At 32.6% G+C, this 16,428-nt stretch overlaps 6 protein-coding genes and 4 pseudogenes across 10 annotated transcripts, besides 3 other annotated features; 2 read left to right on the forward strand and 8 right to left on the reverse strand.

Annotated features, from left to right (window-relative positions):
* Positions 1 to 16,120: part of a mobile genetic element that runs on past the window's edge.
* TVAGG3_0601660 (uncharacterized protein) lies at positions 613 to 938 on the reverse strand (the record flags this gene model as incomplete). The annotated part of the gene is made up of 1 exon (XM_001580678.2): positions 613 to 938. A coding segment is annotated over one exon (326 nt), but the record flags the coding sequence as incomplete, so codon positions are not given.
* TVAGG3_0601670 (uncharacterized protein) lies at positions 1,825 to 2,121 on the forward strand (the record flags this gene model as incomplete). Its single annotated transcript, XM_001580676.2, has 1 exon — positions 1,825 to 2,121. One exon carries the CDS (start codon positions 1,825 to 1,827, stop codon positions 2,119 to 2,121), a length of 297 nt encoding a protein of 98 aa, XP_001580726.2.
* TVAGG3_0601680 lies at positions 2,206 to 4,010 on the reverse strand (annotated as a pseudogene). Its single transcript has one exon. A coding segment is annotated over exon 1 (1,805 nt).
* Positions 4,643 to 5,412, reverse strand: TVAGG3_0601690 (annotated as a pseudogene). The gene has a single exon. A coding segment is annotated over exon 1 (770 nt).
* Positions 6,064 to 6,537, forward strand: TVAGG3_0601700 (uncharacterized protein; the record flags this gene model as incomplete). The annotated part of the gene is made up of 1 exon (XM_051239779.1): positions 6,064 to 6,537. The coding sequence occupies one exon, from the start codon at positions 6,064 to 6,066 to the stop codon at positions 6,535 to 6,537; it is 474 nt and encodes a 157-aa protein (XP_051097603.1).
* TVAGG3_0601710 (KilA, N-terminal/APSES-type HTH, DNA-binding family) lies at positions 6,992 to 7,607 on the reverse strand (the record flags this gene model as incomplete). Its single annotated transcript, XM_051239780.1, has 1 exon — positions 6,992 to 7,607. A coding segment is annotated over one exon (616 nt), but the record flags the coding sequence as incomplete, so codon positions are not given.
* On the reverse strand, positions 8,860 to 9,554 carry TVAGG3_0601720 (annotated as a pseudogene). The gene has a single exon. A coding segment is annotated over exon 1 (695 nt).
* Positions 9,813 to 10,847, reverse strand: TVAGG3_0601730 (integrase core domain containing protein family; the record flags this gene model as incomplete). Its single annotated transcript, XM_051239781.1, has 1 exon — positions 9,813 to 10,847. A coding segment is annotated over one exon (1,035 nt), but the record flags the coding sequence as incomplete, so codon positions are not given.
* On the reverse strand, positions 10,939 to 12,280 carry TVAGG3_0601740 (annotated as a pseudogene). The gene has a single exon. A coding segment is annotated over exon 1 (1,342 nt).
* On the reverse strand, positions 15,477 to 15,959 carry TVAGG3_0601750 (organellar and viral DNA polymerase type B; the record flags this gene model as incomplete). Its single annotated transcript, XM_051239782.1, has 1 exon — positions 15,477 to 15,959. The coding sequence occupies one exon, from the start codon at positions 15,957 to 15,959 to the stop codon at positions 15,477 to 15,479; it is 483 nt and encodes a 160-aa protein (XP_051097606.1).
* Position 16,121: 1 nt separating the features above from the next.
* Positions 16,122 to 16,350: a mobile genetic element.
* Positions 16,351 to 16,428: part of a mobile genetic element that runs on past the window's edge.

The following is a 16,428-nucleotide window of genomic DNA, read 5'->3' on the forward strand; positions in this document are numbered from 1 at the left end:
ATCTTCATGTCGAGTCTTTGAGAAAACATTACTTTCTTTATTTGTTCGGTAGTTTGTGAGTTTGAAGTTATATATGCTTCTTCTCTTGCGTTGTCTTGAGAATATACGATACGACCATTTGCAAGGATTTGATATCCAGCAACTGCATAGAAAGCGTCATCGAAACCAATCCAAAATCCTGGTGGGTTTGTTTTATTGGAACCTGAACCAATTTCTTTATCTACATAAATTGACCTTCCATTTTATACGACGTAATGAATGTATTGTAAAGGTCCAACATATTTTCACCAGGAGGTGAGAGATTGAATGTTACCCATGTGTTATCTTTAGCAGTTCCAGGTTGTGATGGAATCTTTGCGTCAGAATATTTTCTATTAGTGTCACCAATTTGAACTGCATTGTCTATGATATCGAAATATGAGCGAATCTGATGAATATGCTCTGCTGGAGTAAATTCGTTTAGCTGTTCGTTCTGCATGTATTTACTTCAGATAAAAATATCTATTTACTTCATTATTCTCACTCTTCTTCTTGGCATTCGTGTGGAAGTTGTTTCTTGACATTTTCAATGAACTGTACATTCTTTTTGTCTCAACTTCTTTCACTGGCGGGTCAGGATTCTTTGACTCGGTTTGTTTTTCAATGAAATTCACGAACTTTGCAATAAGCTCTTGGTTCGTTATTGAAAGTACATCTGGCTTCTTTTCTTCTTGTTCTTTTGGTGGCTCAGTTTGAACAGAAGGTTTTATATAGGCTTCGTGGACTTCACCCTTGCCATACACCTTAATGTTGTCGCTTTCTGCATTCGCTAATGGAACCTTTCTTTTTCTTACGTATATTTTACCATCTTTACTCTGACTTACGTAATAGAAAGGATGTTGTATTCCTCTTGCGTCATTTAATATAATAGACTCTCGCTCTGATTTTGACAAGCTCATTTTACATCGGTTAAAGTTTTAATTTTGTTTTTTATCTGCAGTCAAATGACTCAGACAAGCCCTACGGACAAGACCCAAGGAGTCATAGATGTTGAAGCATTGAAGAAAGAAATTCGTGAGCAATTTTATCCGAACTGAAGGAACAAAACAAGAACAAAAGCCAGAGAGACCAAAGAGAAAACTTAGTGAAAAACAACTAGCTGCATTAGCTGCTGGAAGACAAAAGAACCCACGTTTGCTGGCGAAGAAAGCTAGAGAAGAAGCTGAAGCAAAAGCTAAAGAAGCTGAAGCAAAGAAAGAGTAAATGGTTTATTTTTATCCGAATTAAATGTATAGACAAATACCTTTATCTGTTGCGTTCAGTAGTGAAAACCCTGACGTCAAAATAAAGGGAACAGAGTAACGTTATAATTTCCAACAGACTGGAATTGTGAACATAAATGAAGAGAAGTACATTGGGCATAACATCTATGTATATAACACATGCTTTCAGAAAGGTACTTTATACTTCAAGTCGAGATAGAAAATGACGAACAGTCTTTAAGCGCCCAAAACATTCACATATACAAATACTTTAAAGACGATACACATTGTTGCAATGTATGATTTCATTTAATGAGATGTTCGAGAAAAAGTTTAACATTGAAGTACAAACTTTACAGCCTTTACGTGAGTTTCTTGCACAACTGAAAGAAAAAGGTAGTGAGCCACAACTTATAGACTTTCATTATGAATTTAATGAAAATGAGATGGAACTCATGACTGTCAGTTTGTTATATATTCACCATTCAATGAAGTAGCTAAAAAGAAAAAAAATCCATTACGTATAAGATTTCAAATCTCTGAACCAAGTGATGATTTCAAGAATGTTTTCAATTATGATGCAATGCTTCCGAGGAAAAATGAATTTTCAAAGATTGTAACACCTGGCATTTGGGATAGAAAGCAAGCTATATTATATTCAAACTTAAGTAAGGGAGTTGAAAATGAGTTCATTGGTCATACAAGAACTACACCACTGCCAAATCCTAAATACTATAAATTAACTGGCTTCAATCGTGAGTTTTGGATAGACATGTTCTCCACTCATGACCATAACTGCCCAGTGTTCTTACCTCCAGACCATAAGGACTGTCTCTACATTGAAGCACAACTCTTAAACTCTACCATCGCAGTATTGTAAATGACCACATGGGCTTCGCCCTTGCCGCTAGCGGCTTATTTTTATCACGAATGACCTCATTGCTGACAAAAATAAATGACCTCAGAACTTCAACTTACGAATAAAGCTTGTTTTAGTCGTTATTGAGAAGTTAAACTTCTCTTCAAAGCAAGGTTGACATGAATTACATAAGTCAAATCCAATCTCTTGACCGTCATGAAGTGCTTTGTAAAGTTTCATTAAACTGAACTCAGAGTCTTTGTCATATGTTCCAACAGGTATGTGAATGTTCTTATCTTCATTGTAATAGCATTGTATAGCTTCAGGAAACATTTCATTAGCTGTTAAAGCAAGAACGTCTTGTTTTACACCTTTACAACGTGCATGAAATGCAACTTCATTTAAATCATTCGTGAGTAAGTCTATGTAAGTCTTCTTTCCACAAAATATTGACTTGTATGCTAAACTTTGTTTTCCAGGTGTTATTTCTGCGAAGTCAGAATGAAATTGACCAAGGTTTTTACCAATAAGTTCTCTACCGTATCTCTTCTGAAATTCCTGAGCTAACAGTGGGATGTCTTCATTGAAAATATGCATGCTATCGCAGTCCTGGTAAAATATTTGAAGTCCCATATCTTCAGCAGTACAGAATACTTCACACATTATTCTCTTCGACATAGACAGAATGTTAACACCAAGTGGACAGAAGTTAAAGTGTCTGCAAATGCTTTTCGTTAGCTTGAAAATAGTTTTATCTGAACCATCCAAACCTTCGAACTTCACTATATGGTTGTAGTTTCTGATGGCATATCTTATAGCATCTTTGTCATTTACTATGGTTATTTTTGACTCAATAGGAGATAGAATAGTTTTGCCATAAATACTGTTCAGAATGAGCTTTATATTTTCTTGCAAAGGATTTCCTTCTTTCTTATACTTTAACCTTAACTCAAACAACTTCTTTACTTCATCTCTTATTCTAATATCTCTGTTTCCATCGTAATAGTATCCTTGCAACACTTCACATTTGACACCTTGATATTTTATGAGGTCTTGTAATGTTATATGGTCAACATACATTAAACAGCAAGTGTTTGAACTTCTGGGAACGTTAAGTTCTGGATTTAGTTCAGGGTCACAAACTATTAAAGGAAAGTGTCTATGTATTCCAATCTCTGTTATCTTAATGAGAACAAAGAAGCCAGACATAAACTTTTCACCAATGGGTTCCTTTTGGTCGTCATCGAATAAATGTCTCATGAGATACTCTGTGCTTAACATTTCTTTCTTCATAACCTTTGGAATACCTTCTAAAGTATAAAGTCTTGCTATAGCTGATGGATATAATGAAACAGCGTCGAAGTCAGCAATGAGTTTCTTTTCGCTCTTTTGTTTAATGTTATCTGACAGCATACATCTTCCACCTTGAATACAGCGTGAAATAAATTCTCTTGGTTTATTTGAGAGGTCATATAAATTTCCATTCGGGAAGTACACTCTGTTCTCAAATTTGTTAGCAATTGAACAAATACTAACGTAGTCATAAACGTTTAAATCAAATTCTTTCAATATGTCATTGCGGAACTTAACAAAACCTTCTCTTAAAATTCTTACATCTTGTTTGCAATAAAATGTGCTATACTTTTCTAAGTCGAAGTGGTTCTCATCTATTCTGCAACCTTTGATGGAATCTATGTTTTTCATGAATGTATCTGCATCCCGGATAAACTTACATGCTTCAGAAATGACACCAGTTCTGTTGTCATTTGCTAACAAAACACTGCTGTAGTAGTTGTATGGAAATACTTCTTTCGGTCCTGTTTGTAAGTTAAACATAGCAGGAAATAGTTTAAGCTTCTTATTTATAACACTGTAAGAGTCTTTTATAATAATTGCCCTTCCTTTATATAAGCCAGTTATTTGCATTGTTCGTGAACCTTTAATGATGGGAGTTCCTTTCACTTCTGTCATGTGTCTTAAGATGAAGTTTATATCATAACTGAGGTTATGGAAATATATTAAACTCTTGTCAGGAAGTCGTTCCAAAAATTCTGTTGCACAGTTCTGACCCCAAATGCTTTCACTCACTGAACCATCTTCACTGTCATAACATATGTTAAAAGCTTTATGAAAGCCATCGGTACTGCACTCAAAGTCAGCAAAGAAAACGTGCTCAGGAATGAACTTGCACTTATTTTTATTTACTTCTTTTGACTCGGCTTTCTTCTTCAGTTGTACACAATACTTTGGAGCATATGTCAAATCTTTAAATGGTGCAAGGTTCTGTTTATATAAGTCAGTCGTATATGTGAAAAGTTCTCCATAAGAAATAGGTTCGAAATATTTGCACTCCCACAATGTTTTCATAACATCCCATAACGGTGTTGTTCTATCATAACGAACTACATATTTTATCTTCTCTCTTTGTATAAATCTTCATTTGTTTCTCAATGTTCATTCCACCACAAGCTTGAGAATTTTATATTTGCGAAAAATATGTTGTCATTGGTAATCTTTCATTTAGCATGTAGTGGTCTTCAACAAGAAGTAAGTCAATAGTTCGAACAGTTTCACATTCTTTTGGTATGTATCTCTTTATTTCATTATGTCTTGAGTCATTGAATAACCAATGGTAACATTAAATGCTATACCTGTTGCGTCAGAAATTTCTTGTACTTTACTTTGAGGAAAGTCTCTAACACGAATGACTTCTCTCATGTGGTCAATAGTTTCTTCATTTACTCCAGCCTGAATGCAAGCATAAACGAAACAATTGTCTTCTGTCATAAGTGTTGCAGTTCTTTTGTTCAGTTCATTGAAGATTTGGTAGCGTTCAAGATTTATAGGTAATGTGCAAAGATACTTCCAGAACTGACCGCTTCTCTTCTTATAAAACTTCTTTTCACCATTATCTTTCCAAAAGCTTTCTATAAGTGCTGGGTTTCCTGTTTGCTTAAGAGCTTCCAAAATGGCTTTCTGGTCATTTGTCAGTGTGCTTTCATCTCTATATGGTCTCTTTTTTGGTTTGCCTTTCTTTACATCTGACATCGTTAAGCCTTCATATTCTGTTAAATCATACATCTTTATTTCAGTAAGATTCTTTATGTTTGTCAAGAAGAAGTCATAGTGCATTTCAACAATACCTGCAGCATTTGCTTCTATCTCTGATATAAAGTTCTCCTTCAAGAGCTGATGTAGTAATGTTCCAATATTATTGAGGTTTAACGTAGAACATTCATACTTTCCACCAAGTTTATAACATACCATCCATCTTTGTTGGGAGTTTATTTTAATCTTCTCTAAGAGTCTCATGAAAACCTTACCGAAATGTTTGTGTAAGTAGTCTCTGTTTGGTTCATCTAAAGCTTCGATGTTAAAGTCAATGAGTCTATTGCCTGACTTCACATTTCTCTTCCTATTCTCTTCATCTTTCTTTAACCATCTCTCACCTTCTTTTGGTTTGTCGTCAATGGAACGAATGACATCGTTAGCTTTGCGAACTTGTTCTATAGCGCTCTTAAACATCTCTCTTCTCTGTTGTTTCAGTGTGTCGTCTCTTCTTCTTGTTTCACCAACGTTTGCATTTGTTATGTCAAACATTTCTCTTCTTACTTCATGAGGTACTGAACGTCTATGATATAAGTCAATAGCAATGTCATTTAAAGGAAATGCTCTTGCATGGACTTCGTCCTCGCCGCGTTGCGGCTTTATGAACTCATGAATTCTATCATAACTTATTGCACCATTATAGTCATTGAGGATGTCAGCGAGTGCTTTTTTGTTTGTTGCGTAATGTTTTGCTACTTCTATGTTAGCTTCTGTAAGAAGTTGTTTTATTTCCGAGTGTTCTAACTTAGACAACTTCCGATACATCTTTAGTAGGAAATAAAAAAATATTTTTTGAAAAAATTAGATTAGATTTTTTTAAGTTATTTTTCAAAATAATTTAATATTTTTATTTTAATGAAACACATGCAAGATTGCAAGTTCTTTTCATACAATGCTCTCGCTACTGCCATCAAGAATGAGTTCAATAATGCTTCAAATGTTAATGTTATCTTTAACAAGAAGTTTGTGAAAGAATCTAAGTTTGGTCAGTATGTCAGACCATTAGCTATCGTCATTGACCGCAAACGTTATACTTCACAAGAGTTAGCAGTAGTTTTGAAACAAAAGAGTTTCTTCGTGAATGTCAAAGATACTCATTATACTGTCATAAAGAACTCTAACATTGACTTCTTCAGTATTGCTTTAAATCTTTCCGAACAGAAAGAATATAAGAAGGGTGAAACAAATGTGAAATATTATCCTTCATCTCTGAAGACAATAACGAACAAAGATGTTATACAGAAATTCTTACCAAAGGTTGAAGAAGCTTCTATTGACATTGACGAAGGAAGTGAAATGGTTGAAGAAATAGACCCTGAAGCTATTTAAGCAAAAATATATTTTTGAATAACTGATGGTGTTACCAGTCACCATGTCACCAGGTTAATTAACTTCTTTTAAAAATGATGACAACATGACATTTTGACAACACAGCAGGATTAATGCAAAAATGAATGTTATCGTTTATGTTATCGTTTATGTTATCGTTAATGTTATCGTTAATGTTATCAGTGTCGAACATAATTGACATGGAGCATTTATGTTATCGTTAATGTTATCGTTTATGTTATCGTTAATGTTATCAGTGTCGAACATAATTGACGTAGGATTCATGACTTCTTCGTAAATGAGTGTAAATATAGCACAAAAATATATTTTAGGTGAAGAGGTGAGATCTCACCCGTTTTTTCACCTCATTCTCTCTTCGTTAATGTTGTCGTGACTTCATCGTTAATGTTGTCGTGACTTCATTCTTCCTCTTTGAAGTTATCGAAATATTCTGTTATTTTTTCCTTCAGTAATGTTAAGTCTTCTTTGAATGTAAGTATTGTGCAACCTTTGATGTCATAGTGTGTTTGAGGAAGAGTATTTTTGACAATTTCCTTTATTTGCTCATTCGGTGTCATTGAAATCGGTAAGTTTTCACGATAGAACCAGTTTCTGTCAGATTTATATATTTTAGCTAAGTCATAAAAGCTCTTGTTGTTTCTTCTGACTAAATGCAACATAACCATATCTTTATCTTCTTCTTTCTCCAATTCTTCAGTATATATCATATACCTATAACTCTTTTCCTTTCCTTTTGGTACTGAACGCGGTATTCTTTTCTGTATGCTTTTGTCTTTGGATTCAATGACTTCATCTTTTGCTTTATATAGTTCATCTAACATCATGAAAATATAACAAGCATAACGAGGTGAAGCCCACATTGCTACAGCGTTTACTAAAAGTCTATGAACATAATAACCTTTCAAACAAGGAGCCAAATTCTTGCGATTTTCATACGGAATCTCTTCATTCTGCAAAGCAATTATATGAGGAAATTCTTCTAAAAGTTCTTTTGTCTGTTGGTTTTCAAACCAATGATATGCTTGCTTTGTAGAACGAAGAGCATTCATTATACTTTGCATTTGGTACATATCGTCTTTGACTGAACGAATGAGACGTAACTGTTTGTTATACTGTATGTACTCGTATTCTTCATTTATGGCTTCATGAACGATAGCAGTTGTTGTGTTCTCTGATGTTGACATTACTGTCTTTACATACAAGATAAAAATTTTTGTTAGGAAAAAATTAGCGTTATTTTCTGACTTTCACAAAAGACAAAAATAAACGCTTTACATGTATTTTTCAGCAACTTCGTCAAATAATTTTATAGCTTTATCTATCTCATCTACTTCAAACGTTTCTTTACCTTTTATGGAGCACCATACATTTTCTCAAACTTTTCGAGTAGTTCTGTTTCTGCGGCTCTCATATCATTAACGAACACAACCTTGACTCTATTGACTGTACTGTCATATCTTTGAGTTATATTATATGTTCTTCCTATCTTATATCTCTTTGTATTGAAGTCCTTCGGTTTCTGAACGATGTAAAGTAAGCCTTCACTGCAACGTTCTGAGTCGAATGAACCATAAGTTATGAAGTTATATCCAACAACAGGGTCAATCCACAGAAGAATTATTGGTATAAGACTTTTGTCAATGAGATATGCTGTAGTTCCATAGAATCTTACCGATATCATGAGCTCAGGATTTCTTGTCAAAATTTTCTGAGTAGAAGCAATTCTAACCCAGTCCTTTGTTTTCTTTCCAGAAGGTGTTATAATGTCTGACAAAGAATATTTGTTGTATTTCTTACAGTATCTTACGTTTAAATCACCAATTCTAACCACTTTGGTGTCATTGTCAATCTTTCTTACTGTTTCAAACTCAATGTTTGACATTACTGTCTTTACATACAAGATAAAAAAATAAATAAAAATAAAACTAACTTTATTTTTATCTTTTATGAAAATTCATGAAATTTGGTCATTTTTCAGCAAAAATAATGTTTAGGTGAAGAGGTGAGATCTCACCCGTTTTCTCACCTGTTTTTTCACAAGCGTTTTACATGAATTGTACGATGTATATTTGAAATCCTAAACAATTTCGTAGCTTCTATTTCTTCTTTTAGTACATCGAATGTTTTAATCATGCCGAAAGTCTCTTTATATTTCTTCTTGACGTCAGACAGAAGGAAATCTTCTGCTGTTGGATAGTTTTTATTAAGAAATGTCAACATATCCATTTTATCTTCTGCTGGCTTTTCTGCTTCTTTCTTTAAGTCTGCATAGTCGTTTCGCATTCTTTCTATCTCTTTGACTGAGTAGTTATATTTCCTCATTGCTGCTTTACATTTTGAACATTGCGGATTCATTTTTGCGTTATACATTGAAATAAAACCAGCTAGAACAACTAAGGCGTCAATGGTTTTCTTTAACTCAAAAGCTGCTGGTTTTATCTGTTCATTCCATACCTTACCTCTTCTATCTTTATCTCTTATCTGCCATACACATTTTGCAACTAATGAAACAAAGTTATCGTATGTCTTAAATTCTTCGGATTTGTAAAGGTCAGAAATATTTTTATAAACCATGTCGCAATCTTTGTCCATAACTTTATGGTTGCAATGATATCCTAGAAACTCATAGTTTACCTTTCGTATGAACTTCTTTATTTCTACCGAGTCAGTTGCTTTGACTTCAATTTCGTCAAATTCGGGAATGGTTAGTTTTTGTTGCTGAATTTCAGGTAGTTTAGGTAAATGGTCGATGAGGTCCTGCATGTCATAAAGATATTCTTCATTTTCTTCATCCTGTGCGGTACAGTCTAAATTACTTGTTAACAGTTCTTGCTTTATCTTCTGGATTTTTGTTTCGAAAGTATATGAAGAAGGAATGAAGTTTTTCATTTCTACTAACATTGACGTAGGATTCATAACTAACGAGTTTGGTGCTGTTGTGGACAGAGTCCTGCCGTTCGGGCTTGAATTGCTGTTGTGCCGATTGTTGAAATCATATCTTTACATACAAAATAAAAAAATAAATAAAAATAAAACTAACTTTATTTTTTCTATCTTAAGGAAATTCATGAAAATTCACGAGCAAAGGGTCTGAGCCGTTAGCGGCGAGGGTGAAAAGAGGTGAAAAACGGGTGAGATCTCACCTCTTCACCTAAAATATATTTTTGGTGTAAATTTATGACAAAAATAAATGGTACCATTAATGATATCATGACTGTTCTCATTCATGTCTGATTTACATCTAATGAAAAAGTTTAGAAGAATTTTCTTATTCTTTCTGGCTTATTTTTGTCTTTCCAGTACTCCCGCTCTAATGGTCCCAGATGTGTTGACTTTGACTCTCTCAAGTTCTTAGATGGTATAACATCTTCAACGCCTCCTTCATATCTTACTTTATAAGTGTCATCGTTTATGTTATAGCCAAGTATTTCAATAACCACTCCTCGCTTTGCTTCGTCAATGGTTTCAGCAAGTTTGCCATTACTACTTTCAACTAATTTATGTCGAGGGTAAAACGCAATAGAGTCGTCAGCAGCTTTTATAAGATATCCATTACCTTGCGTAGAGTCTACGATATAATAGTTTCTACTTAACCTTAAACGTTTCTTTGTCAACGGTTTGTCGTCAAGAACTACACGAACTTTTGTACCAGGAATGAGGGTAAATTGTGTTGAATTTCTGATATTTTGTGTTTGGCTTCGTTTCTTTTGTATATACTTTTCTTCTTGTTGTTGTGTCATTGAATTTGGTGTATGTCCTGTTGTAGAATGTGTTGAGGAATTATATACTTCGAGAAAATGTTTCATTGTTTCTTCGGTAAAGTCTCGCTCTTGATTTAAATCTCTGAGCGTTCTTATGAAGCGGTTTATGATGCCGAGTATGTTATGGTTATGGTCTTCAGTAGTGTAGTGAGTTATGTTATGCTTAATGAGAAAATCTGTGATTTCATTGCTGAGGTATGCACTGTCTTGGTCTGATGTTAAAGTACTTGGGCTATGTTCTGCTACAAACTTTTGTAAAACTCTTAACACTTCACGAGTTCCTTTATTTTTCATTATATACGCAAAAGCTTTACGAGTGTTAACATTAATGAAGATGAGGAATGGTTTATGTCCTCCTTTTCTGCTTTGAATGAGAGTGTCAAATTGGTATGCGTCAGGAGTGTTGGAGTAAATTGGTAAAAAGTAGTCGTAAGGGTTTATTTTTGTTTGATGTACAACATTTTTGTCAAAGAACCTTTTCACTTCAGTTCTGTTAGTAAATCCCCAACTCTTTGCAGCTTCATTGAACTTCTTAAATGACCTCCATGGATGTTGTTCGAATACTTCTTTCAAGCTCATTTATGTAAAGTTAAAGATTTTATTCAAGGCTCAAGCGCGTTCAATGAACTCTATACCATGCGAATACAGTCATAAATGGTGGCATATAATCTGCACCCGAGCCTGTTGGATTTGTTGTGAAAGTGTGTGAATGATTTCCTGTGGTTCCACAGAAAATACCTGCGCTTGAATCTACTGGGTCACTTGAAATATCATATCTATTCATTCCCTGTCTATCCGAACCTGCTGCAAGATTTGTATAACCTCTTTTTGTTATTGAATGTGAATGACTACCTGTTGTGTTTGTAGTTCCTGTATGAGTGTGCGGTGGAAGGTTTGCTTCTTTAATTTTCTTCGAACCTCCTGCCGTCTTTGAATATCTAGCACAGTATAAGAATTTGTCTACAATCTGCTTCCATTCACCAAAACCTAAAACACTTGCTGGATTTGTTGAGTTCATTGACGTATAAATAGAACCAACAGGATATAATGTTTGAAGTATTTCAGTCTTTAATGTTTGAAGCTCTGTTTTGTCTGCTTTCTTATCTAACATTGCTGGTAGTTCATGTGTTTCAAAGTTTCTGACATGACCTTCAATGTTCATACATTTACTATTTAAGGAGTTTAGTGTATCTTTTACGCTTGTACTTGGATTCTCTAAAGGTGCACTTGAACCAAGGGTATAGTTCAATATTATGTCGTCTGCTCTAACAGTAGTGAAGGATTTATGTGTATGTTCTTTGTCAGCTTTCTTATCTAATGTAGCTTGAAGTTCATTTATATCGGAGATGTTGTGTTTATGAGATTTCAAAACTTTGTTCATTGCTTCAAGTTCAACTTTGTCAGCTTTACTTTTAATAGCATCTTCAAACGTTATTTTTGACTTAACTCTCAAAGTAAATCTTGGTTCAACTAATACACCGTTAACATTGAAAGTAGAGGCATAAATTTCACCGGTATAACCAAATGCTTCTGGTGCTTTAGCTACATCATACTGTACAGTACAGCTTATGTCATAACCTTTAGCACGAATGTATTTATATCTTCTTTCATTGGGGTCTTCCGTCTTCACTTCATCACTTCGTGTTAAATATCCATGGTAGTCCGTTATAATCTGTTCGTCTGAACTTATATAATGAACGTGGTTCTTGACTTTATCACTCAGAGCTAAAAGCTCATTTTTGTCTGCTTTTTCGGCTAATTTCTCATTAACATCATTCACTTCTAATTCAACTCTTCCGCCAGAACTCTTATTATCATTAATCTTTTTCATTAATTCGGTATTTACGTCATAAAGACTATATTCTGTTTTCGGTTTTGTAAATATGATCAAAATTTCTTTTCATCATTACATCGCTGACATTAATGATATCACCAATTCCTTTTTCATTTATTCTCTTCATTAATTCTGCAATAATGACGAATATATAATCTGTTAATTTATTCTCTTCATCGAGGGTTATAGAATGTTTTGAAATTGAATCATTAACTCCTCTAAATAAATCAATAACTTCAGGATACACGTTTTTAATGTCTCGAATAACCCGACCAGTATCCTGTTGTTCATGTTCTTCGTTCCCGTCGTTACGTGTGTTTTATATCTCTAACCATCATCAACGCAGCCATAACCGGAGGGTTTTGTTGCTATCTGTTCGAAAATCCGTCCGTTATGTACGGTATATCTAAATAATTTCTTTGTGTTTGTTAAAACATTTGAAACAAGTCTTTAAAACCATCTACAAAATTTCCTGTTTCACCTAATGCTTGCATTTACAAGCTTACCCATTCCCGCTTTTGACCCAAAAACGTCCATATTGCATTTATTTCACTCTGTATAGTTGTCCATTCAGCGAAACTAACACCCACATTCGCTAAGCTGAAAATGAAATTCAGTGGATCGAACTTAATTCCACCTTCTTTTTCAATTTCAACGAACTCACTAACATGAGATTTTAAGTATTCTTTCGTTAAAATTGTTTTCCCCGATGTTATGTTATTAACGAAACTATCACCGTCAAAAGTTAACGAATTCAATTTCGTCGTTGATGCTTTTATTTCATACACGCTTTATCGATAGTTTTTGGCTCACCTTCTTTAGAAGCATATGAAAACATTAATGAATGAATTATATGTATTCGTGAATGAGTTAAAATCAATGATTTTCATTAATGACGCCTTTAATGATTCATTTACTGTTGAATCCCTTAAAGCAATTAATGAACTGTCATTTATGAAAGGTACACTGCAAACCGTCGAGTTTGGATCAAATGCTGTAGTTGGTGCAGGAATATTAATGATATAAGTCATTAAATCATTAAGTGACGTAAATAATGTTGTCGTTTTTGATTTAAGGATACCCTTACGTGTCAGATTTTTTGCGCATACGAAGAAGTCATGCTAGACATGAGCTATAAACCTGAAATTTTAGCAACATATTTAAAACTTTTTAAACTACAATACATTTTAATATTCAAGAACAAAAATATTCTTTTTAGAAAATACATAATTATTTTATGTGAAATCTATATAAAAACATATTTTGCGAGCGTAACTTTTTTCTTTATAAGCACCTTATATGACTGATAAACTGTGAAGGCACATAATTGTTAATTCATAGAGTTGATATGTTTCCAAAATTGAGAGGAAATTTGAAAATTGAATACCCTTTCAATTCAATTTTCAAAAGATATCAGCTCCTTCAATAATTGAAGGACGATTTTGATCATTTGCTCTTAAAACAAGTATGCCATGGAGAAAAAAGTTACGCTCGCAAATCTGAAATATAACTATCATATAAAAAAATTAAATTTCTAATTTTTTACTCTATAGATATTATTGGCCATTTGTGTAATGCATAAAAGTTTATGTCATATGCATACATTTGGAAGTATGGGAGACGAGGGAAATTACTTCTATGAGGGACTAGGATTTTTAAAAATTTCTCTATCGGACTCACCATTCAATTTCTCGAAAATTAAAAAAAATCAATAATAGCTAAAATGTATTATGCATAACAAATTTTAATGTTACACGGTATTTTTTGAACTTCATGACATGAATTTTCTATTATTTTTTTTTTTTGGATTTTCTATGATTTATGCGATAGGCTGGAACAACATTGTAAGTGCAATGATATCATTTATAGAGAAATCTAAAACTTCAGCATTCAGAACTCGCAACCACAAAAATATTCATTTGCTAAGTAAGTAAAGTTGATTAAGTTCGACACTTAGCTTTTATACGTAAAACCAAGTGTGTATTGTTATTTCTTGTTAAATTATTGAGAAAAAAATAAATTGTAAGAGAAACGATACTGATTATTGAAATAATATTGAGGGTAGCTGCAGATTTCTTCATTAACATGCCGGAAATTTGTTAATCTTGGTTTTCTATCATAAAATCTGTCGAAGAATCTAAAAACGGAGATATGAAATAGAGATCATGTAAATCTAGAGTATCCTGTCAGAAAAATAGACTAAGCATGTAACCCTTTTTTGGTCATAAACACTTTTTACCACTTAGTCATACAGATGATCATTAAATTTAAACGAGCACTTTTTGTCAGAATTTATTCTTTTACAAAGACAGAAGATTTTAGTATTATTTAATATTAGTGCTGTAGCAAAATTCAAAAAACGGTGAAAATTCAGTGAATTTTTGAATTCACATTTTTTTCGACATTTTTCTTGATATATCCATGCACATTAAGAACACAGCTTTGATACGCTTAAAAAAGCATATTTCATATGAAATTGTTAAAGAAATAAACAATTTATATAAAAAATTGCACTTATGGGCAGTTTAGATATATAATTTATATATAACATATATACAAATCCATAGACAAAGTGCAATAACTACAATGTTGTAGAAAATTACAGCAGAAATACTGACTTTTTGAAGGATAATAAGAATTCTTCTAAATGTTGTATTTTTATAATTTGATTGATTTTTTTTTACTATTTCATTAATCTTTTATGAATAATAATTATTTTTAATATATGTGCTATTAAAATTTCAAATTTTGACTAATATATCTAAGTTATCTGAACGAAACATTTAGAAAATATCATACTTACATTGAAATAGCAAGTAGAGCATATTAATAGCAAGTTTCTTGGCTTTATATCTATCATCTATTGTTGTTTGATCAAACAAAATTCACTCTATTATATGGTGTCAATTAATTAAAACAATTTTTAATAGTTATTTATTTAGTGCGAATAAGTGCAAACTCATAAATGAATAACTTAATAGTAGAAATGAATTATCTGATATAAATCTCACATTTTGTCCATCAGAAATACTTTAATTGCATACGCATAATTATTAGTAATACGTCTGGAGTGTCAATTAATAACAATCCCACAACAAGTAAAATTCAGATTTTTATTAAACTTATTTTTTCCTAAAAGTTTTCTCAAATTACTATATATACATATGTGGATAAAATAATAGTAATATTGTAAAAAATTAGATAATTTTTTTTATTTGAGAACCTCTCAAAAGTTCATTCAATTTATCAATTGTTTCAGTTTGATGTATATTCATTTCTGGAGCCTAAAACTTTAGCAATCATGACAATATCATATTCTCTTTCTAACTACGCAATGTAAGGGTATCCTTAATTTCTTTAGCATCTGTTATATACGGTAATTTTATTTCTGTAGTTTCTGAATTAAAGATATTCGCTAAAATGTTTTGTAAACTGTTTTGAACAGCTGTGTAAACCGTTGAATCCGGAACTCTTACGATTTCACCGTCCTTAATAAAAGGCATTGCACATGGTGTAGTGCTTGGGTCAAATCTTTTTGGATTATGATTCAACATATATTCTAATGCTTCATAAACAGACCTATATACGGTTGTATTATCTTTTTCAATAATTTCACCGTCCTTTATAAACGGCATAGTACATGGAGTTAAAATAGGGTCAAACTTTTCATAGTCCTTCCATGTTATGTATTTCTCAGTATTTCCATCAGTGATAACAATATATTTGTCAGTAAGTGTGAGAGAGTATTGACCAAAATATAAACGTTTAGCTCTGTCAGCTTCATACGCATATGCAGCTATACTCATATTTTAATGAGAATAAAATGTTGTTCTATTTGCAAAGTACAGACCCAAACGAATACGGGACAGTAAAGCTACAAACAAACTTAGGTCTACAGAATGAGGCGCTTGCATTCAGAATGGTTGACTTCAATACTATCGCTTCATTCGTTATAACAGATGAAACAGGAAACAATAAGAATTACCGAAAAATTGACAAAACATCAAAAACAGGGAGGGGGTCTCAATTTTTATTACTTATATTATTTTACAATATTTATATAAATACTCTTTATAATATATTTTACTATAAAATTATACCTCAAATTCAAATATTTAAAATATTATTTACATAATTATCTCAAAATTATATTTTTATATATTATTTTTCATATGTATAAATCATATAATCTATATCAAAAAAAAAAAAAAAAAAAAAAAAAAGGTAGTGGGGCTTCCAGGGGCTGCGCCCCTTCTAGCCCCGAAGATGTTTAGT

Source organism: Trichomonas vaginalis, chromosome II (genome assembly GCF_026262505.1).
Source record: "Trichomonas vaginalis G3 chromosome II, whole genome shotgun sequence".
Lineage (NCBI taxonomy): Eukaryota > Parabasalia > Trichomonadida > Trichomonadidae > Trichomonas > Trichomonas vaginalis.